The sequence below is a fragment of the Callorhinchus milii genome, unplaced genomic scaffold (genome assembly GCF_018977255.1).
Source record: "Callorhinchus milii isolate IMCB2004 unplaced genomic scaffold, IMCB_Cmil_1.0 Scaffold28, whole genome shotgun sequence".
In the NCBI taxonomy this organism is placed as follows: Eukaryota; Metazoa; Chordata; class Chondrichthyes; order Chimaeriformes; family Callorhinchidae; genus Callorhinchus; species Callorhinchus milii.
The window spans coordinates 3,055,170-3,079,306 of NW_024704769.1; the positions used below are offsets into that span (position 1 = coordinate 3,055,170).

At 50.0% G+C, this 24,137-nt stretch overlaps 1 protein-coding gene across 3 annotated transcripts in view; it reads right to left on the reverse strand.

Annotated features, from left to right (window-relative positions):
* LOC103189002 (netrin receptor UNC5D) overlaps nucleotides 1–23,907 on the reverse strand; it is a 46,198-nt gene extending 22,291 nt beyond the window's left edge. For all 3 annotated transcript variants that reach the window (XM_042344537.1, XM_042344536.1, XM_042344535.1), the window contains exon 1: nucleotides 23,643–23,907. In XM_042344537.1, coding sequence (XP_042200471.1) covers nucleotides 23,643–23,721 — 79 coding nt within the window. In that variant the 5' untranslated portion in view covers nucleotides 23,722–23,907. The remainder of the gene's footprint in view (nucleotides 1–23,642) is intronic.
* Nucleotides 23,908–24,137: the final 230 nt, after the last annotated feature.

Below are 24,137 nucleotides of genomic sequence, written 5' to 3' on the forward strand. Positions count from 1 at the left end.
CGCACGGAGACTGGTCTGCCTTTGGGTTTACAATTCTACACAAATGGCCACCTCTCCTCTCCTCTTCTCTCCTCTCGCCCTCTCTTATTCCCCTCTATTTCCGTCGCGACCCGCGACCTAATAATAACAACAAATAATACTAATAATAATATTGCATTCGATACAGCGCCTTATCACGTCGTTGAGACGTCTCAAAGTGGGCGAAAGGCGGCAACTGATTGCGCACAGCAGTGTCCCGGCAAACGGTTGTGGATTGCGTGACCAAATTTGTGATTTTTTTTGGTGGGATTATTACCCCCAGGAGGTGATCCGCCAATGGTACTAACAACTGGGCTCCTACTTACTGTCTGGTAAACAGAGGCGCGCGTGTATGTGTGGAGTAAGGAAATTTGTCTGAGGTTTCACCTCCCCTGGGAATCGAACCCAAGTCCTCTCGCTTGCGAGGCGGGGGCTCTAACCACTAGACTACAGGACTGAACAACCACAGCTCATCTTGCTTTGGGAGAGAACAGCGGACTCCACTTAAACCTTATTCCGTCGGCAGTGAATTATCACTCAAGAGTCTCTGCTGTTAAGGGAAACCAATTTCTGAGTTGCAGAGAGGGAACAGCGCAAACCTTTGTCAACATTTTGAAACCCTCCGCGATTACGGGAGAGGGAAAAAGACTGCGGGACAATTTACAGATTACCTTGAAGCACACACACACACACACACACGCGCGCGCGTGCGGATATTTTGACAGCCCGGCAAATAAAACACAACGCTGGGGGGGAAAGCATAAGGCAATTTTCACATCAGTGAAACCAGTCGGCTGCCCGGTTGCCAACTGCGCCTGAAATTACACCGTGTTTCTGTCAGCAAGATGTCAGCCCTTAAACTCTTAAACGCAAGCAGTGAAGCTCTGTTCCCCCAACGCAGAACATCAAACAGATCGCTCCATAAAGCACGTCAACTCGCAAAAGTGTGGCAGCCTGGCTCTCGCCTCTCAGTCTAAGATGCTTGCCTTTGATCTCCAGCGCCTTATCACGTCGTTGAGACGTCTCGAAGCGCTTCGCGGGATATGCTGTAAAGCGAATTGACCGCGTATTTTACGGGCGAAACGCACAGCACAAGCAGTCGTGGATTGAGTGACCAATGTTGTTTTGAAGGGTGTATTACCCCCAGAAAAGTCATCCGCCAATCGACTAACAACTGACTTCCAACTGACTGCTGGTAAACAGAGGCGTGTGTGTGTGGTGTAAGGAAACTTGCCTGAAGTTTCGCCCTGACCTGACCCGCCCGGGAAGCAAACCCGGGTCCTCTCGCTTGGGAGGCGAGGGGTCTAACCCCTGAGCCGCAGGACTCTGCAAGACATGACACTGGAGTTGTGTGTTTGAAGGTACAGTTCTGTGGATCTCTGATGGTGCAATTTAAATGACACCGATGGAGCCTGTTAAACATTAATTTACGATGCAATAAACATTTCATTCATAATTTAACACTCCTTTTACCAGCTCCGGGGAGGACTCTTTTTGGGATAAACTTTCAGTCGGATAAATCCACTGTCAAGTTTTCCTTTGGCTGAATCCGAGGTGACCTGATTTACACCTTTTTGTTCCTCCGACTCGCCCGCACGGAAATCCCTTCCCGCCCGGGCACCTCCCTACCTCTCCGGCCAAAGTGCACTGCGAGGCTTGGCGAGCGCATCACGTGCGCCGTGCAGCACCTCGATGCAGCAGCTTAATGAAGTGGTGGTCAAAAGAGCAGGAGGTAATTTCCAGCAGAGATGCTATCTGCCGTCTGGGATGAATTTGCCGACACAGCCGGGCCTGATAACATCGCTTTAATCAAATAAGATTCGCCCGAAACACTTGTAAAAAAAAAAGAAAGAAAGAAAGAAAAAAAAAAGGAAGCGAAATGGTATCTTAAGAGAAGGTTCGCTCCCTCTTTGAAGTTTCAATCATCCGAGTCGTTCCAGTGGGCAGCAAGCCAGCACTGACTGCCCTCCAGCCACTCATCAGAAAAAGTGCGGAGATTAACAGAGGGAAAGAGATCCTATCTTGAGTAAAGGTGCTTATGTCCATGTAAGCAGCAATGAAATCTTATTTCCCCCCACCGCCCCCCTCCAATCCCCCCCCCCACCCCCCACCCACCCCTCCCTTGTGCCTTTTTTTCTCTCATTTGAGCTCATCTTTTCCTGAATCGAACCCAAATCCTCTCGTGCTAATCGCTGCACTACCGGGCTCCAGACTGCACTATGATACCTCACAGGAGTCCTGTATATAATCAACTCATACATAAGAGGCCATTGCTATTGAAATTAGACTCGGGGAGGGGGCGGGAGGGGGGTGTGGGGGTAAGGGTCTTTGCCTAGCATTAAGCAGGTACCTGGTTATTAGTCGATTGGCGGATTGCTCTCTGGGGTAATAATCCCCGCACCCACCACCCCCACCAAAAAAAAATTGGGTCACTCAATCCACGACTGTTTGTGGGACACTCCACAATTGGCTGCCGCGTTTCGCCCACAAAAGGTACAGTCACTACACTTTGTGCTGACGAAAGGTTGTGGACCTGAAACCTTAACTTACTTTCCTCTCTCCGTAGACGCTGCCTGACCCGCTGCGTGAGTGCGAGTGTTCCCCAGCGAACTTCTGTTTCTATTCCACTTTACAAGTATATCGTGCGAAGCGCTTTGAGGCGTCTTAAGGACATGGCAGGGCGCTATATCAAACACAAGGATTATTATTCCTATCGTGCGTTGAGGAGTTTTCCCGGAAACATTATTCGCCTTTTAAAAAGCTCTCTCTCTTCCTCTCCTTCTCTCTCTCTCTCTCCCGTCGGTCTCATTTGCCTCTCGCTGCCTAAGCAAACACACTACAGACTGCCCGCTGTGGGAGCTGTAACGCTCAGCGGGAACTTCCTGATGCCTTGCCCGGTAGCTTGAGTCGGTGCCAAGTGCGAAACTTCACACACCAGAGCAAAATGCTACACCGCCCATCAATCCATCTGTCTCTTCATCGACCTGTTCACTCCTCTGCTTGCCTTACTCCCAAACCTTGTTGCGTTGCTCAATCCTGTTACTGCAATTGCTGTCAGTGACTTGGGGATGAGATAGCAATTCAGCTGCTACATTCAAAAAGGAGACAAGCTCTCATGAAAGTTCTTCCGTTACTAATGGAGTCCTGTGGTGTGGCGGTTAGAGCTCTCGCCTCGCAAGCGAGAGGACCTGGATTCGATTCCAGTCGGAGCTTAACCTTTCCTTACTCCTTACTCCACACGCACGCCTCTGTTTGCCTGGCAGTAAGCAGGAACCCGATTGTTAATTGATGGGAGGATCGCTTTATGGGAAGAATAATCTCTCATAATAACAATAATAATAATAATTTGGTCACTCAATCCACGATTGTTTGCGGGGACGCTGCTGTGCGCAATTGGCTGCCGCGTTTCACCACAAAGTATACAGTCACGACACTTTACAATATATTCTGTGAAGCGCTTCGAGGCGTCCTCCCAATTTGAAAGCTGCATCGAACGGAAAAGATTTCATTATCTGGGCCCTAATTTCAACAGAGCGATCATGAAGTTTGTGACTGATTTTATCTGGCGGATTGTCTGGCCAGGACAGCGACAGAGAGAGAGAAACTCTCTTCGCTTCTCCAACAGCGCCTCGGGAGAGCCGAATATCAGCCCGGATGCGAGCTCAAAGCAATGATGTGGGGCTTGAACATAGGAATTTGCTAAAGAAAAGGAGATCAAGGTCTATCCAGTTCACCTTCCACCACTATCCTGGCAGTCGCTTGACATGTCGTGTCCCAAACTCTATACTGTCTCCCCAGATGCTATTTCCTAAAAGAAATCTCATTTGTTCTTGAAACCCACAGCCTTGTGACAAATGAGGCGAGAGCACAACACACCGAACCAGGCTGACATTATTTCATCAGAAAGGAACCAAAGCGTGTTCTTGTTTCTCTCTGCGGCTGAATTGTGCCCGAGGTCTGAACGACCTCAAGCCACAACTCAGCCCTCTGTCTCTGTCTCTCCGAGCTGTTTAGCGAGTGGGCAAAGCATCGCTGTATTCAGAGAGCTGAGAGAGCGATCGTTGAGCTTTTCTGAAGATATATAGGCCTATTACCAGGTTTAAGTACCAATAAATCAATCCATTGCCGGTAACCACTTTGCCATGCATCTTCATGATCCACTGGAGGCGAGTTCCACTCACAGAGATGGAGTTTATTCCAGGAACAAGCAACGTGAGTTGACACCTGGAGGCTGGCACAGCGTCAGGCTTTGGGTCTGACACGCGCGGAAATCCATCACCGTAGCTTAAGAGTCTCCAAACCAAGCTGAGAATTCAATGCGTCCCACACATGGGAATCCCACAGATAAGATTGTTGGAATGGAAGCCAAGGCTTGGGGGAAACTCCAAGAGTGTGCGTTGGGGTAACTGCTGGAGTCTAACCAGCTAAACCCACACCCACATTGATATCGCTGTCTGGCCAAGCTTTCCCACTGCTTGTCCAGCTGGGACCACCCTCCCCGTTAGGGCTTTGGCAATTGGCTGCCGTGTTTCGCCCAAATATACAGTCAATTCACTTTACAGTCTATCCTGTGAAGCGCTTTGAGACGTCTCGAAGACGTGATAAGGCGCTGTATCAAATGCAAGGATTGTTATGAATTATTAATTAATATTAGTTTACAGTATATCCCGTGAAGCTTTACGAGATTTCCTCCCCACGTGAAAGGCATCGCATCAAAAATGTGGGCATTACTTACCAGCTAGAAGTTGGATGACTTTTTTTTTTGCTGTGTAAAGTGCTGCCTTGAAGATGTCTCACACAATCTCGCGACTGAGAATTCGTCTCAAGGTTTTTCCTGCTTTCTGATCAAAGGGCATGCAAATGGGCTTTGGGCCCAGATGGAGCGAGCTTCTGACAGCTGAGATGAGACACAGCAAGAGATTGTGGAGACACAGCCGGCAAATGGGATCACGTCGAGATAGAGATGGAATTATTCATGACTCCCCTTTGTGCAACAAGGTGAACTTGGTGCTCAAAGGGCAGAGGGACAAATGATAAAGAGGTGGATTCAGGTGAGCAGGAACAAAACACAAAGTCGTGTAAACCTGCATCAAGTTAATTTACAGCGCGCAAGCAGGTCATTCGACCTGTTGAGCTCACTCACGGGGCAAAACCTTAGGCAAGTTTCCTTACTTCCCTGTTTGCCTCGCAGTTAAGCAGGAACCCGGTCGATTGGCGGATTGCTTTCCGAAGGTAATGATACCAAACAACATGTGGTTACTCAATCCATGACCGTTCGTGGGACGCTGCTGTGCGCAATTGGCTGGTGCCTTTCGCCCACAAAATACACAGTCCCTACACTTTAGCGGACATAACCGAGTGTCTGTGTCTATGTCCAAGCTCGGTTACTCTCCACTTTTCTCCATCAGGAATCAGAGTTAAAATCTTCGCTGCAACAAATGAGCCGAGAAACAAAAAAAAAGGCCAATTTAGCTTGTGGAACAGCACAGCAAAGCACGACTGAAGGACCACATCATAAAGCCAGGCTGGTACTGGCACTCGTGAGTTTAATGAAGGGGACATTTACCAGCTTCATCACACAGGTGATGGAAGGGAACAGAATTGCCTCAGAGCATTGGGTCTTGGTCTTTGTTGATGTATTGCAATAAGGAGGTTATCAACTGAACCTTCCATTGCCAGACAAAGTGAATTGACTTGAGTATTTTGTGGGCGAAACACGACAGCCAATTGCCCACAGCAGCGTCCCCCACAAACAGTCGTGGGATTCAGTGACCAAATTATTACAATTTTTTGCTTTGAAGGGATTATTACCCCCGGAAAGCGAACCGGCGATCGACTAACAACTGGGTTCCTACTGACTGCTGGGTAAGCACGGACATGTGGAGTAAGGAAACTTCCCTGAGGTTTCGCCCTGACCTGACCCGCCTGGGAATTGAACCCAAGCCCTCTCGCTTGCGAGGCGAGGGCTCTAAACCATTCCGTTACAGGACTCCGTGCTACTTGACTCAGAGGAGAGAGAGAGAGAGAGAGAGCGCGTTACCAATTGAGCTAGACTGACACACAAACTAGCACACAACAACAACGTGCATTTATATAGCGCCTTTCACGCGGAGCACGCATACACACACACGCACGCACACATACATGACCACGCACACGCACACCGACACCAGGGAGATAGATAGATAGATGTTGTCTGCTTAGTTAACCTCACAGGAGACAATTCCCACTTGATCACCAATTTGGTTCTCGATGGACTGACTGAGTGTGGAAGAGGCCGGAGGCTGTGTTCATGTAAACCGTCAGTCACACATTTCCTCCTCAATCTTACGACATCTGTCCGTGCGAGTACACTGCAGGCAACAGGGAGCGACTGTCAAGACAGATGACATCAAACCTCGCTGACATCCCACAGACTATTTTAATTCGCTAATTCGGTCTCATCCTCCATCGAGTCAGAAGGGTGTTGGCCCCACATCAGCGCTCGGAGCTCAGTCTAGGCAGACGCCCCAACACAGCGCTGGGGGGGGGGGGGAGTGCTGGCTTGCTGAAGGTGCCGTCCTTTGAGCTCACAGTCTGGCGGAGAATCGTGCCATCTTTGACGTGGGCCCGAACAGGCACTGAGGGAACCTCGGGTTAGTGCCTCATCCGGAGGACAGCACCTCCGTGATTTCAACACCCCATCCCCCCAGCGCTGCATTGGAGTGTCAGCTTAGACGATGTGATTTCAAGATCTGCCGTGGGGCTTCAAGTTGAGTCCTGTAGCTCAGTGGTTAGGGCGTCTCAACTGCGTGATAAGGCGCTCTATCAAGTGCAAGTATTATTATTATTACTGTTGTTCAAACCACAACCTTTTGTCTCAGAGGCGAGAGCTCTACGCACTGAGCCAGACCGACACACAAACTGAAGACAAGAAGTGACAGTCTGCTTTGATGTTGCGATCAAACCCCACGTTTGCCTAATAAACACACGATATAAACATCAAGTGCTATTTCCATTAAAATTCATGTGAATCGGACATTTTACACATTCACACACTCCAGCACACAGCCAGAGGAGCCTTCATAGCTCAAGTCGAATAAAAAAAAAATGTTTTATGTAATGAACTCAGTGTTTTACTATATTAAAAAACCCGGGGTCAGTAAACATGAAATGCAACTTAATAACATGCAAAACATTAATGCCGAATAACGCAGAGTGAAGGGGGTGGGGGGGAGAAAGCTAGAGAGCTTGAAATAGAGAGCAGTTGGGGAAAAGTGAGAGAAAGGAAGATACGAGAGGGAAAGAGTTAGACAGGGAGAGTGCGAGTGAGATGAAAGAGAGAGCAAGAGAGAGAAGGCGAGAGAGCGAAAGAGCGAGGGATAGCACGTGAGAACAAACGAGAGCGCTTACCCACTCATCTATGAATAATAATAATAATAATCCTTGCATTTGATATAGCGCCTTATCACATCGTCGAGACGTCTCAAAGCCCTGCACAGAATGTGGTATATTGGATATTTTTGCGGGCGCAACACGGCAGCCAACTGCGCACAGCAGCGTCCCACAAGCAGTCGTGGATTGAGTGACCCAAATTATTAGTTTTTTTAAAGATTTTTTTGAAGGGGTTCTTACCCCCCGGAAAAGCGATCGACTAACAACCGGGTTCCTACTTCCTGCTAGTTAAACTGAGGTGAGTGGAGCAAGGAAACCTGCCTAAGGTTTCGCCCTGCCCGCCCGGGAATCGAACCCGGGTCCTCTCGCTTGCGAGGCGAGCGCTCTAACCGGTGAGCTACGCAACTGCGCAAATTGATCTTGTGGTTTTTCGATGGCCGAGACATGCGGGGCAGAGCGGGTGGGAGAGAGGGAGTGTGAGAAGGAGGGAGTGTGAGTGGGAGGGAGTGTGAGAAGGAGGGAGTGTGAGAAGGAGCGAGTGTGAGAAGGAGGGAGTCAGAGGATTCGGGGTAAGGTGGGGGTGCGGGGGTGAATTTAATTGACAGATCTAAAGACAAGAGAGAGCAGAATCCATTACATCTTGATTATATCTATGAGCTGTGGGCAGCCAGCTGTGAATATCAGTATTTAATCCATAAAAAAAAGAACTAATGAGAAAATTTAAATGGAATCCATGCACCACTAAGTGTAGAGCGATCTCGAAGGGATTCATTTTGGGCTCCCATTCCCCTCCACACGCTTAACGCGCAAGAATCTCCCTTCAACCTCTCTAAGACAGAGGTGAGAGGTTGTGGGTTCAAGCCCCTACATTACTTGTCCCGTGGCATAGCGGTTAAAGCACTCGCCTCGCAAGCGAGAGGACCCCGGGCGGGCAGGGCGAAACCTTGGGCAAGTTTTCTGACTCCGCACCCCAGTAAGTAGGAACCCGGTTGTTAGTCGATTGGCGGACACGCTTTTCCGGAGGTAATAAGCCCTTCAAAAGAAAGAAATAAAAATTGGTCACTCGATCCATGACCGTTTGCAGGACACTGCTTGTGGCTGCCGCGTTTCGCCCGTAAAATGTACAGTCAAGTCACCGCGCAATAGGTTCTGTGGGGACGGCTTGAAGACTCGATGAGGCGCTATGTCAAATGAGCAGGAGGGGACGAGGGGACGTTAAAGATCCAGCGTTTGCAAAAAAAAATAATCCTGGCATTTGATACAGTGCCTCATCACGTCGTTGAGACGTCTCAAAGCGCTTCACAGGATACGCTGTCAAGTGTAGTGACTGTGTATTTTGCGGGCAAAACGGCAGCAGCCGACTGCGCACAGCCAAGTCCGCCACAAACAGTCGTGGGTTTGAAACGACCAATTTGTATTTGAGGGATTATTTAAACGATAAATAGAGAAGGAGCATTTGTTTCTTTCTCCTCATCTGTGTCCCCGCCGACAATCCCTCAAGTAAAACTGGTCGTTCACCTCGTGGCTGTTCGTGGGACAATGCAGAGGGCAGAGTGACTTGTTTCTGTTGTTCCAGGCGCTGCCGCAAACACGAGGGTTATTATTATTATTATTATTAGGATTATCATTAAATTACGACCTCTATTTATCACACGCATAGTTTTGTGGCTGCCTGGGATGTTTTACTGCTGCCTTGACAATTGATCTACACTGTGTGGGAGTCAAAAGTTGTCAGGTTTGTAGTGGGTGTTTACAAAGTAAATCGTGGGAAGTTAAGTACCGATCCTGGGAAAGTGATTTGTGAAGCTTTGCCGGGTATATCCTGGCAATCAATGCGATACGCTTACACGCGTTCCTCTCCCGGCCTCCTGCCAGACAGGCAAAAAATTGATCATTCACTTCACGGCTGTTTGTGGGCCATTGATCCAGGTCCTCCTCACTCCCCAACCCACTACCTCCGGCCTCCTGCTTGTCCCTCGCGCCCTCCGTTTCACCCTCGCTGGCCCCGCTTTCGGCCACTAACCCCCCCCCACCCCACCCGCTTCGCCACAAAACTCTTCTTCCAATCTCTCTCTCTCCATCATCTATCCCAGAGGCAGGTGGGAGGGTGACTGTAGGGCACGGTCGAAGAGGAAGGTCTTGAGGCGCGACTTGGAAGATGGGGAAGGAAGGGGCAAAGCAGAGGGAGAGAGCGTAGCAGGGTTTCGGGGCGCTCTAGCTGACAGTGCGGGCGCCGACGGTGGAGCGGAGGGCCCGAGGGACGAGCCGAGGCGGAGGCTGGAGCCAGTCGAGCAGAGACAGTCGAGTAGAGTCAGCGAGAGGTAGGGAGGGTCTGAACGGATTTGAAGACGAGTGTGAGGAGCTTGAGATCGAAGGGATTATGATTTCAGAAACAGAGAGGACGAAATTCGATCACAACTGCTGCGCGTTAAAGGTGGAGCTTTGCCAAATGAGGATCGTTTCTAAACAAGGAACCGCAGGAGCGGCAAGATCTTGTCTTCCCGCCTTCGCTTAATAATTCACAGGAGCAGCGGGGATATTTTTTTTTGTCAATTTTTAATAGGCACAGCAGCTTTCAACCCCAGCACAAAGCAAGTTCCGACGCTGCCAAGTCACAAGTCATTGCTCATTTACAACTCAGCTGTTTCAGGATTCGCCATCGCGTCGCAGAAACGGCAGCACAGAAGCTCGCGTTGGGGCTGACTGCTACTCAAAGCGCCGCCCAGGACTCTGTGGCAAAGCTTAGTGACCAGGCGCAAGTCTGGGTGAATTATAATAACAATAATCATCTCTGAATTTGATACAGCGCCTTATTGAGATGCCTCAAAGCGCTTCACGGGATGTAGTACAAAGTAGAGTGACTGTGTATTTTATGAGAGTAGGTGATTGTGAAGGTGGGCTGTTGTGATTGAGGTTTGTCCTTCCAACGCCTTTCCCCGGCAGAGATTGTCCGTGAGGCTGTTGACAGATGGAGTGGGAGGTTTTAGCTCCAGGGCACTGACCAACCTGAGACCTCAGGGAAAATCATTGAGTCCCATATGGTACCCCAAGCCTCCTGCTCACTGTACTAGAGAGTGAGCAGGAGTCCCAATCCCTTCCGAGCCAAGCTGTAACCTTCCCTTCCTCTCCCCCGTCTCTCTCTCTCTCTCTCTCGCTTGTCAGGTGAGCTGCAGGACTCCACGTGAAGCGAAGTGACTGTGGTATTTGCGGGGCGAAATCCACACGTGAGCGCATCTGCAATCGCAGCACGTCTCCGAGTCAGTGTTTTGACACACAAAATGCAAATGCTGGGTCTGTAGAGAACGTTCCCTGGAGGATCTTTCTGGTTGCGGATGGCTGTGTATTGATCCTTGACTAGTTTGGGCTTCAATAGGACTCGGAGACGAAACAAGGCATTGATATTCTGAGCGGCTGAAAGGAACAGACTCACACAGAGAGTCCCCGGAGGGCAGAGGCGTAAAATCTTTGAAGGCAGGAGACGGATTATACATCAACAGCGAAGGTTAAAAATGGACTAACAAATCATGTTCCCCCGTCATAGTAGATTGGGAGAATCAGACTTTAAAATAGCCGGTGATAAATAGGACTACGGTATGTTTAACACTGACCTGTCTGCCAGGTTGGTGCAGTGATTAATAAGAGGCAGCCTGATAAAAAGTGAACGCAGGAAGCATTCAACTACTATTTAAATAGTAATTCTTATGTTTGAGAAAGTGGCTTTCACGTGAGGAGGGCACGTGAGAAGCACTTTCTCGTTTAATAATATCATCAATAATAATAATCCTTGCATTAAGTCGTCAAGTGCCTCAAAGCGCTTCACAGAATACACTGCAAAGTGAATTGATTGTATAATTTGTAGGTGAAACTGCAGCCAATGGCGCAAAGCAGCGTTCCCACAGACAGTCGTGGAGTGAGTGATGGCTGTTTGTGGGACAGTCCAAATTATTATTAGTTTATCATTATTTTCATGGGATTATTACCCCCATAAAGTGAATCCACCAATCGACTAGGATCACAGGTAGGTAAACAGAGCCGTGTGTGTGTGTGTGAGTGCGCGGAGTAAGGAAACTTGCCTGAAGTTTCGCCCTGACCTGTCCCGCCCAGGAATCGAACACAGGTCCTCTCGCTTGCGAGGCAAGGGCTCTAACCCCTGAGCTACAGGACTCTCACCGCCTATCAAGGAGAAAGACGGTTTGTGCAAAGTGTCAGCCTAGACTGTGAGCTCAAAGCCCCGACGTGGAGACTCGCACCTACAATCTTCCGACTCTGAAGTGTGCTCCCGCCTGAGCCAGGCCGACACGAAGGTGGGGAGATGGAGTGGCGTTGTCAAGGCTTGCCAAACAAACAGCTTTGCTTTAAGTGTTATCACAGCTTGCAGGGACGCTGGCGGAAGTTTGGGGTAGTCGCTCCCACAGTGTCGAGGGCCCACTCTTTGGCAAGGAGATGGACAGCTCATCAGGTCTGTGGTGGGCAGTGCTGTGTGTTGGCTGGAAGCAGCCCAAATAGCCGGAGAAGTTTCCTCTGCCGGCTGTCAGACAATCTCACTGCCAGGGACCCAGAGCCTTTGACGATCACTAAAGCTGCCAGCCGTGACAAATAGGCCTATGTCCTCGCTTGCTGGCACCCGTTCGCCATCAGTTTTACAATTCATCTGTGTGTCCAAGTGAAGCTCAGATAGGACGACAAAGGCCATCAGTTGAGAGTCTCAATGTACCGATGTCAACTGAATGTCACCTTGCCAACTGAGCTGAGTGATTTTTCCCCCCCAACCTCTCCCTCTTTCTCTCTCTTTCTGCCGCGTTTCGCCCACAAAATGCACACAGTCAATCCGCTTTTCAGCGTATCCTGTGAAGCGCAATGAGACGTCTCGAAGACGTGATGAGGCGCTGTGTCAACTGCGGGGAATGTTATTACTAGATAACCAAACGTATCAGCCTGGCGCAGTGTTTCTTCCCTAAGAATCTGCCTCTTACTCACCGTGGAATTCCTTTCTCTCTCTCTCTCTCTCTCTCTCTCTCGTCTCCGAGTCAGAAGGTTGTGGGTTCGCGGTCTGAGCTGACATGCCAATGCAGCGCTGGGGGGGATTGGGGGAAGGCAGTGCAGGGCAGGTCGGAGTAGAGGGGTCTAGATGGAGTTAGCAGGTCACAGAGGTTGGGAGGAGCAAGGCCGTGGGGGGATTTGAAGGGAACAGCATTGAGGTGCTGAACAGAATCCTCCTGGTCTTACCCGCAAGAATTATTCACAACATTATAAACCAGGCAGATAGTGTGCGAAACAGCCAGCAGTCTGAGATGAGCTGACATCCTCTGCACGTCTTAGCCGTTCCAAACAAATGAGGCCTTTTATCATGCGCCGGGTGTCAAACACATTATTTATATTAAAGACAAGGGTTTGCACACTTTCTCTCTCTCTCTCTCTCTCTCTCTCGTAGCTTCAAACCAAGTCTCTTCCCTCAAGATCTGCATCTAACTCACCGTGGAATTCCTTTCACGTGGGTGAAGATTGCAGGGGGTCCTGTGGGGTGGCGGTTGGAGCCTTCGCCTCGCAAGCGTAGAGGACCCGGGTTCGATTCCCGGGATAGGGCGAAACCTTTGGCCCCCTTTCCTTAACTCCGCACGCACACGCCTCTGTTTAACCTAAGTAGGTGGGAAGCCACTTGTCAGTCGTTTGGCGGAAATAAACCCTTCAAGAATAAATATGAGATCAGATAGGCCAAGGGTTACTTCACCCCAAACCCACCTCATGACGTCCGGGGGTCTGTCTAAGGCGGTGTGCTTTGCCGGCCGAGCAGATTTGTGTCCAGCCAAGTCCCGCGCAGAGCCAGCAGTCAGCTAAGTGCTGCGTTGGAGTCACTAATCTGCCTGCGATTCATCTCAATCAATTGACACGTTGACCCGAGATCTCTCGAGGGGGCCGAGGTGGTCTGTGACTCGAGCGGATTGAGTTATGGCGTTCACGTCTGCCTTCCCCCGCGCACTTGTCACGCAGATTTCACCGGACAACAGTGAGAAAAACAGGAGCCGGCTGATTCACTTGACACCAATTAAACTCAACCTTATTCATCTTTTGCTAAAGACAGATAATAGGACGGCGCTGGTTCTGTTATTGATGGACCATTTAAGCTTGGATTTGTCGAGATCTCTGCCTTTTATTGATCAACAACAGCAACGACTTGCTTTTACACAGCCCCCCCCCCCCCACACCCTCCACCCCACACTCACGCTGGTTAGCGTCCTGGAGCGCTTGACAGCGGCGGAGCACGAAGCCAAGCTGGGGGGAGGAGGAGGGAGAGGCGACTGGTCGAAGAGGAAGGTCTTAAAAACCCAACCTGAAGATGGGGAAGAAAGGGGGCGAGGCAGAGGGATAGAGGAAGAGTGTTTCAGAGTTTCGGGGCACAGTGGCTGAAAGCGTGACCGCCCATGGTGAAACGAGCACGAGGCCGGAGCCATTATCACTATCAAGATAACAAGAATAATAATCCTTGCATTTGATATTTCACCCATAAAATTCACAGTCATCTCACCTTACGTTATATTCTGTGACATCGCAAAACTTTTGAGACGTCTCAAAGACAGGATGAGGCGCTATTTCAAATGCAAGGATTATTATTATTATTATTATTATTAATGCTACTACAGTGACTAACCATGGCATTGAGACGTCTCAAAGCGCTTCGCACAATATATTGTAAAGTGGAGCGACTGCATTTTGTATCCGAAGATATGTCGGGTTTAACATTCTCGATTCAGTCTTCGCTGAAGGGGAAGTAATCAATATTTTAACAGATACCCGAAAACGTCCTGCTTAAACATCCGCACCGGTTTGAAGGCTGGCGATTAAGCACCTTGCATTGTTGAGTTCCTTTTAGCATATTAAAGTCTTATTCAATTCATTAAATATGCAATAACACACGACATGAAAATTCCATTCTGCACAGAAACACGGCGCTCTCGCTTTTTTGCTGGGTGTGTTATGCGGAGGAAAGACATCTGTATAAAATAGAGACACTAGATATACAGAAGGTCACTCAGAGAAATGGAGTGACTACCTCCCCGACCTGCTCACTCCCCAACCCGCTGCTCCCGCCCTCCGCTCGACTGGCTCCGACCTCCTACTTGTCCCTCCGTTCCACCGTCGGCGGCCACTCTTTCAGCCACTACCCCCCGCAACACTGGAACGCTCTTCCTCGATCTATTCCTCCGCCTCGCCCCCTTCCTACCCCATCTTCCCGTCGAGCCTGAAGGTCTTCCTCTTCGACCGTGCCTACGGTCACCTCCCCCGGCTTGGTGTCTTGCTCCACCACTGTCGAGCTCTCCGGGACATGGGGCTTGAGCCCACAACCTCCTGACACAGAAGCAAGAGGAACTGAAACACTCAAGGAGACAGCTGTGAGCTGTTGTAATCGTCATTACGATCTCCCGGCTTGGTAATTCCATTTCCACACGACTGTCATTTTCCTGTGAGCGCAATTTAATTTTTTTTTTAACGTCAAGGTTTCTTCAAATAAAAATTATAGCCTTAATATTAAATCTTATTAAATGCTGTCAATTATTCTGCTTGCAGCCTTCTGTAACTTGTCTAATGCTGTTCTGCAGAATTTATCTGCAGGTTCTGTCATTTTACTGAGACAGATCATGTGTTGTGCTTGGCCTTTTACTAAGAGCGTCTGATCTCCGGGGCTTTCTTAATAAAATAATTCTTGCATTTATACGGTGTACTGGCCCCAGATAAAATTGGTGCCTCTCACGCCACGGTTGTTTGTACGAAATAAAAATGCTTGCGTTTGATACAGTGCCTTATCACGTCGTCGAGATGTCTCAAAGCACTTCACGGAATATACTGTAAAGAGCCGTGACTGTATTTCGTGGGCGAAACTCGGCAGCCAATTTGGCGGTCACTCAATCCGCCCACGACTGTTTGTGGGGACGTCCCTGTGTGCAAATGGCTGCCACGTTTCGCCCATAAAATTCACTTTACAGAATAATTGGGACGTCCTCCCGACGCGAAAGGCGCTCAATAAATGGAATCTTGTTGTTGTTGTTGTACTCTCGGTAAACAGAGACGTGTGTGTGTGTGTGTTGTGTGTTTGTGGAGTCAGAAAACCTGCCCAACCTTTCACCCTGACCCGCCCGGGACTCAAACCCAGGTCTCTCGCTTGCGAGGCGAGAGCTCGAACCACTGAGCTACAGGATCCACAGTAATATAGATTGAAGAAATGAGATAAGACTGTCAATTTGGAGATGGACAGACAGTCAGGTTCACGCCCAACTGGAAAGGGGGAAGATATGATAGGAACCTTTTAGCCTTCACTAAATGTGCTGCTGGGAGATAAAACCCGTCCCCGTTCTGGTAAATAAACTATTTTAGGTCCATTTTACTCCTCGTCAAAAGCGCAGTGAAAATGCAGTGGGTGGGGGTGGGGGGGGTGGGGGGGAAAACCAACAAGTTAGCTGACTGCAAAATAAAGATAGCAAGCCTTAAGAGAGTTTGCTGTACAACATAGAAGGGAGCAGGGTGAATACGCGCGGGATACTTAACGTATCGCCAATTTGATGAGGGAAATGAGCTTTCGAGATGCTTTTCAAAATTGACTCGAGTCTATTTCTGCTGCGGCGTGCACTTCTTTATGCTGAAAAAGATTATCCAGAATTACATTGAAAATTAATAATAATCCTTCCGTTTTTGACACGGCGCCTTTCACATCGGGAGGATATCAAAGCATTTTGCGGGATTGACTGGAGCAAGTGGCTGCGCATTTTGAAGCCAGATAAACTGAGCAGAGCGACGGTGATTTGTCCCGGAAAACAGTCGTAGAAGCGAGTGATCAATTTTACTTGGGGGATTATCAGACAGGATATCGACTGGGAGAGAGGGAGAGAGAGCGAGAGAGAGAGAGAGAAAACTCCCTTTCTCTTTTCAAACGGCCCTTTAGGGAACTTTAACATCATAGTAACAATAATAATAATCCTTGCACTTGATCCGGCGCCTTATCACGTTTTTGAGACGTCTCAAAGCGTTCCCACAGAATATGCTGTAAAGTGCAGTGACTGTGTATTTTGTGGGCGAAACGCGGCAGCCAATTGCGCACGGCAGCGTCCCCCACAGACAGTCGCGGACTGAGTGACTGAATTATTATTAGTAGTATTTTTCGAAGGGATTATTTTCTGACTGACCAAATTATTTATTTATTTGGAGAGATTATTACCCGCGGAGAGCGAACCCGCGAATCGACTATCAACCGGGTTCCTACTTATTGCTCGGCAAACGGGAGGGCAGTGGGGGAGGGTTGCGGGTCTTTAAGAGAGTGTGTGTTAGTATCAGGTGGACAGCAAAGAGTGGGGTGGAATAGGGGGGTGGAAGGAGATAACAGGAAATTTACAGTGGAAATGAAGCTGATCTATGGAACGACAGCTGTGAAGAGATTTCCAGCCAAAACTATCTCTCTTTTCCCTGCGGAGGGTGAGGGACACAGAAAGACAACAGTCTGATAGATTTGACTCTCCAGAGTGACTCCCATCAGTATTTTAGGCCAAAACCGTGTTTGGAATTTTATTGGAGAGGAAAGAGCAGTGTGTAGGAAGCACTTAAAACTTGACAGAGAGAGAGAGAGAGAGAGAGAGAGAAAAAAAAAGGAAATTATTTCCCCTCGATTAACAATCCTCATTACACACCACTGACTTGCCTTCGATGCACGGATCCTGCTTACAGCAGATGGCGAGTTATTATTTTATAATGGGAATTCAGGGCAGAGAGAGAGAGAGAGAGAGAGAGGGAGAAAAAAAATTAAAAGATATTACCCACATTTGAGGCAGAAATTGTGCTTAATGTTTCTGGCGAGCCACCAAATGGTAAAGCATAAAAAACAATATATGCAAATAAATCAATTTAGCTCAATCTAACAGGAACAGCTGTTCAAAGCTCCCAGATTTACATACTCCCCACTGTTTTTTTTTCCCCCCCGCACACGGTTTGAACCATTTTCTGCCGTTTCTAGGCTGTTATCTGCCGGACACCATCGTCTGTTTTTGGTGTGGCTTCTCCCCTATTGCTGCACGGGAACGTCAGTCCGGACTGTGAGCTCGAAGTCCCCACGTACACTCTCCAGGCTGGCACACCAGAGAGAGATCCACATGGCTTCTTTATCTGAATGTCTCTTATATAATAATATATATATATTAGAGAGAGAGAGAGAATAATCCTTGCACCTTATCACGTCGTTGAGACGTCTTAAAGCGCTTCACAGAATCTACAACGTAAAAGTGCAGTGAGTGTGTATTTTGTGGGCGAAACTTATAGGGAAACTTGCCCAAGGTTTCGCCCTGACCCGCCCTGGAATCGAACCCGGGTCCTCTCGCTTTTACCTCTTTAGTGGAAGGATTAGGGAAGGATCGGAGGGTAGGTTTGGCACAGAGGAAAGAAACATCAAGCAGTCGGTTTGCCCTGTCAGTCTCGTCCATGGGAGAGTGCAGCGAGTTACAAAAGCGATCACGTCCCAATTTACACGACCCCTATGGCAAAGTACTGCGAGATCAGACGTCCAGCAAAACACAAGATATTTACACGTTAAACAACGACAACCTTTCAGATCCATCTGCTGTCAATTAGCACTGAGGTGTCAGCCTCGCTCGGTCGCTAACGAGCTCTCCTCCGAGCTCGCAGGTTAAACTGATATTCCAGCACAGTGCTGGGGTGTGAAGCTGTGCCTTGTCGGAGGTGACGCCCGAGACATTAATACTAAACCTTGCGTTCGATACAGCGCCTTCTCACGTCTTCGAGACGCCTCAAAGCGCTTCGCACTGCAAAGTGAATCGACTGTGTATTTTGTGGGCGAAACGCAGCAGCCGATTGCGCCCAGCGACGTCCCCACAAACAGCCGTGGACCAAGTGACAAAATGATTATTTTTTTTAATGGATTTTTACCCCCGGAAAGCGATCCTCCAATCGACAAATAAACAACTGCTGGGTAAACAGAGGCGCGTGTTAGGAGTAAGGAAACTTGCCAAAGGTTTGGTCCCACCTGGGAATCGAACCCGGGTGCTCTCACTTGCGAGGCGAGTGGTCTAACCACTGCGCTACAGGACTACACGGGGCTAACGCCTGTTTTACTCAGAGCCCGTTTGAGCCATCACAGAACACGGAGGCTTCAATCCCATCGAACGCTGAGGAGTCTGAGAAACACGTCCCACAGGAGAAATGTACACTTTACAATCTACTAAAATTCAGTCACCCGGAACATAAGATTTCACAGCCATGTGCCCCTCTTAAGTAGAGCCGTAAGTCAATCGTGGAGGTCACTGTTAAGTTAACATCGGAACAACGCACGCAATTTCGCACAACTACGGCAGCAACTTGCATTCACGCCGCACCCTTGGTAACGTTTCGGAGCGCTTCACAGTGACGGAGGGAGCTGACATGATTTATCCAGTGCCCAGTCAAACAGAGCCCATCACAACAAACCGCAGACACCTCACGAGCCCTAGGATATAAAACGTTTCCGACAATCATTCCGCTGAATTCCGCTGTGCTGCACTTTTTACAGTCGAATGTTTTCGGGATGACTGACTGACTGACTGAACGCTGGCCCCCGAAGGCTCGGCGTTTTATCCCAATTAAATTTTGATCAGGTCTTGCTTTTGCGTGGCTGTGGGTTAATTTTTCGCACTGAATATTTAAACGCTTCAAACGGTCTCTACAAAGGCAACGTCAGGAATGATCTTTTCACCTTAACCTCTTCTCCGCACTCTGCCTTGGGTGACTCCATTTCTTTTCTATATATATATATTTTATATATACATACACATATATATATACATACAGAGAGAGAATTCACCCCTTCAATCCACACCGACTCACGAGTGCGATTTGGTCAGCAATATACCTCTGCTCTGCCGTCAAAGGAATCGATCTGTGGATTCGCCTGCAGAGCGGATTTCGGGCTGGATGGGAAGAGAGCGAGAGAGGGAGGGAGTGTGCAATGGAGGGAGAGAGTGAGCGAGGGGGAGAGAGAGAGAAAGAGAGAGAGAGGGGGAAGGTGAGAGAGAGGAGGAAGGTGGGAGGGAGGGAGGGAGGATGTGATAAGGCTCTAAACCAAATGCAAGGATTGCGATGATGATTATCAGCATCATCATCACAGGGAAAACTTGGCAAACTGTTCGGCAGAGCTGAATTCTGAGTGTCCCCTTTAGAAGATCATACTGCAGGTGAAATTACTCCCAAATCCCCGGTTATAACAGTAGAATTGACCAGACACGTTCAGGAGTGCAGGGGAGCGTTCTGCGTGAAATGCGCTGTGTTGCTTTGTGGATGGCGCTCAACTGGTCCCACCGCAGACAACGATGAGTCTTGGCTTCACTTTAGCACACGCCAGCCAACACATCCAGCCTTGAGACGTGCAGACAGACACCAGAGCCAGCCAGGTCCGCATCGCACTCTGCTCGTGGCTTTGGCCCAGTTGATTAAACACAGATTTATTGTTCCCGGCAAGAGATTTTTTTTTGGGGTGGGGGGGGAATAAAACACGGAGGTTCTGGTGAAGCAGAAGGTTGAGGGCAGGATACTAATTCTTTGTATTTGACCCGGCGCCTCATCGCGTATTCGAGACGCCTCAAAGCGCTTCGCAGAGTATACTGTAAAGTGCAGTCTCTGTATTATTTGTGGGCAAACGTTTGCGCACACAACCTCCCCACAAACAGACCAAATTATCATTATTTTTTTATTTTTTTTTAAAAGGGATTTTTACCCCCTGAAAAGCGATACGTTCCACCAATTGACTAACAACCGGGTTCCTACTTACTGCTGGGTAAACGGAGGCGCGTGTGTGTGGAGTAAGGAAACTTGTCCAAGGTTTCGCCCTGACCCGGGAATCGAACCCGGGTCCTCTCGCTTGCGAGGCGAGGGCTCTAACTAATACAGGACTTGACGTCGCGCAAATCACGCGAAGCGCTCCGAGCTGAGCGAGTGATCGAGCGAGCGAGCGAGCACGTTTCCAGCGCTTGCAATAACGGGAATCACGTCGTGTTGGACGGTAACCACAATCGGTGGAGTGACTGTCTTTTGTAAGCAAACCCACAAACAGCCACGCGGTGAACGGGCAATTAATCTGCAAAAATTAGCGGCAGACGGATTTTTTTCCCGCCGCCCGCTTGAACAGGCGCAGACGGCAGGGAGCTCAGGTTCACGTCTCATCCAAACGATGGCGCCTCTGACAATGCAGCCTAAACTACGAGCTCAAAAGACTTGGAAAAACCCGGAACACTCTCCCTCTATCCCCTCCCGCCTTGCCCCCATCTTCGGAAGAGCTACCCAATCATTCCCACTCCCTCCTCCGCTCTTCCCCCATATCCTTCAAATAATGTCCTCTTCCAAGTCCCGATCCAATTCCCTTTGGAAAACTGTTATCGAATCTGTTTCCACCAGCCTTTCAGGCCATGCGTTCCAGACTTTGGGACAATTTGGGATTGGAAAAACTAATTCACTGATCGATATCCGCAAACAACTTATCTGACACGCAATCCCACCACACGAACACAAGAGTGTGTGAAATCCCTCCCTTCCCAACTGTGGTGTTGCACATAAGAATGTTCCTGGGATGGACATCAAGAGGAATTTTTGATGCCTGGAGGTTAAGGGAGACACGCACAAGGGAGACGTGCATAACAAGGCCATTTCACTTGACCGCAGGCTGCTGTTTTTCACCCTGCTCTCCTGATCTGGTAGTTAGGAACATAAGAATCTGCTGACGAGAGGAGAACAAAGTCCATCTAGTTTGCCTTCCGCCATCCTGGCAGTGGCTTGACGTGTCGCGTCCCCAGACTGTATACCGTCTCCCCCCGCCAGATATTATTTTCTCGCAGAAATCTATCTGGTTTGTGCTTGAAACAAACGACATTTCCTTCTTCCACCGTCTCCCTGTCTGTCTCCCTCGGGCGCCTGTTCCCATCCGTTTCACTACTCGCTCAACGAAGTAGTGTTTCCACGGTAGTGTTTTGTTCTGAATTTCCCCCCCCCCCCCGTTCAATCGCAGGCCGTGTCCTCTGCTTGTACTGTTCAGCCCAAGATGCAACATGGTCTACATTATCTACTCCCTTGAGAATCTTAATTCATTCATTCATTCATCTTGGTTGCAGGTTATTTAAGTGCAGAGCTGTTAAACGTTGAATATAATATGAATTGTTGTAACGTACCCACCACGTCCGTAGACAAAGCAGCGATTGCAATTCCTCCCTGTAATTCCTTGCTCCCATTTTCCCCTATTCCCATTATCGATTACAAGCTCCTCTCGCTCACCTTCAAACCCCTTCACGCTCTGGCACCTCCCGACCTCTCCCACCCGCTCAGCCCCCAACCCACCACCCGCTGCCTCCGCTCTACTGGCTCTGGCCTCCTGCTTGCCCCTCGTGCCCTCCGTTCCGCCATCGCTGGCCCGCGCTTTCAGCCACTGCGCCCCCCCAAACTCTGGCACACTCTCCCTCTCTCCCTACGGTTTGTCCCCTGTCGTTGCCCCGCGTGGGTGGGGTGGGGGGGTGTGTGGGTAAGTAACACAGTCATGGAGGAAACTGTTATCAGATTGCCGTTTTGGCAGCAATTTGTACAAAAGTCGCCTTTTCCCTTGAAGTCTCTCTCTCTCGCTCTCTCTGCCCATCTGCTCACGGCTTGTTACAAGAGAAATTAATATCTGCTGTATTTAAATGCGGAGAGAACTGCGGGCCAGACAGACAGACAGACAGACAGACAAGACAGACAGCACCTGACTGCAGTCAGTGCCACAACACTTGCTATTTCACTCAACGACGACGCACAGATAACCCGAGGCTACGAACAGCGAGTTCAATAGGCTACAATAAACAGGTCAAAGTTGTTGCTTGCACCAGTAGCCGGGATCATCCGGAAACCTTAATTGGAAGCTCGATGCGCTCCGTGCTTGGGGGAGAGAGTTCCAAGGGAGACTGAGGCTTAAATAGTTAAACGCAGACCCAGTTTGTCACCATTTACAGCTGGAATTTACAGTTAACGCCACTCAGGGGAGGGGGCAGGTAAGTGGGGGTCTCCTCGGAGCTGAACCGGCACCGAGGTGACCTGCCAGGGGATGGAATGATAGAATCGAGACCCCACCCCTCCGCACCACCTTTTGTGACGGTCTGTAATCCCCGGTTCCTGAGCCGGGAGGGGCCGCAATGTTCCAGGGTGGTCCGAGCTGGACAAGCAGCGGGAAAGCTTGCCAGGCGGGTGACACCAATGGGCAAGCCGTGCTGTTTTAGCTGGTTAGACCCAGGCGATTACACCCAACGCACACTCTGGGCACCCCCTCAACCCCCCCCCTCCACCCCCACAAGCCTTGGCTCTCGCCGACGCTCTCTGGGAATCAGGTAAACCGGGTGCATCCCTCCAGGGAGAGAGAGAGACAGACAGAGAGAGAGAGAGAGAGAGAGTAGGTGGTAATGCAGAGGTTAAACTGACGGCTCGGTTTGGAGACTCTTAAGCACGGTGACGGGTTTCCGACCGTGTCAGACGCCCGCCCGGCTGACCACGTAAGAAGGGTCTCGACGTACTCAATCCCGGTTTCCTTGCCAATGCAGCCCCTCTTTCTTTTTTTTTGGTTGGGGGGGGGAGGGGGCGGGGAGGCTGATAATCCGAGAAAATTGGTCAAGGATCTCTCCACGTTTTATCTAACAGTCCTGAAAGTGATCGTTTCTCGGATGGGGGTGGGGTGGGGGGGGGGGGGGGGGGTCCGATCGCTCAGTCGGTTGCCGCCTTTCGCCCACAAAGTACCCGGTGCACTCCACTTCGCGGTGCGCTCCGTGAAGGGCTTTCGGTGACGTCTCAACCGCCCGATAAGGCGCCGTATCAAATGCGAGGGATTAAACGTTATTAATTATTAATCAAGAACAATAACAACAACAACGACGGGGAGGGGGAGGGGGGCGGCGGGGGGGGGCGGGAGGGGGCGGCGGGGAAGGAAGGGTTTAAAGAGCTGATGCCGACCGGGTTCGGACTGACCGGGCGACGCCGACCGGCGGCGACAATCCTCGCCACGCCGGGTCGCTGAGACGTCCGGTCTCGAAGCCCTTCGCGGGGCGTACCCGAAAGTGTAGTGACTGTGTATTTTGCAGGGTGCAGTGACTTTGGTTGACACTTTGCACACTCACACACACACACACACACACATATATGTACACACAGCTCTGCACACAGCAGTCTGCATGTCCTTTCCATCCACCCACAGGGGACATGACTGCTGACTGGTGCCTTACCTTTCTCCCCTGGACCAGTGGCGCAGAGCGTGGAGCGCAGCAGCCATAACCAGCACCATCCCGAGTGAAGCCTCCTCATGGTCTATTTCCGACCCGGCCGCCGGACTCCCTTGGAAACCTGCTCAAGCGCTGCGCCTCCTTTAACTCTTCCGGTGGCCGTCGACCCGGCGAGGAAGCGACGGACGGTGCTCACACGGCCGTCCCTTTTGTGCGCGGCTGCAGCCGCCGCCGCCACTCCGATCCCTCTCTCTCCGCCTCCATCCCTCGCAGACGCGCAAGCGCGCAACCTAACCTGCTGGAGCCGAGGGGGCGGTGTGATTGACGCCGGCGGCGGCCAATGGGAGCGCGGTCCGTCAGCGGACAGCCAATAGGACGCCGAGTGCTGGGAAAGGGGGGGGAGGGCGGGCGCTCGCTGCCCCGCATCAGGTTCGGTTGCGGCGCACACAGTGGCTCATCGAAGGGGGAGAAAAAAAAGCAGTGCCCAATTTCAGGGAA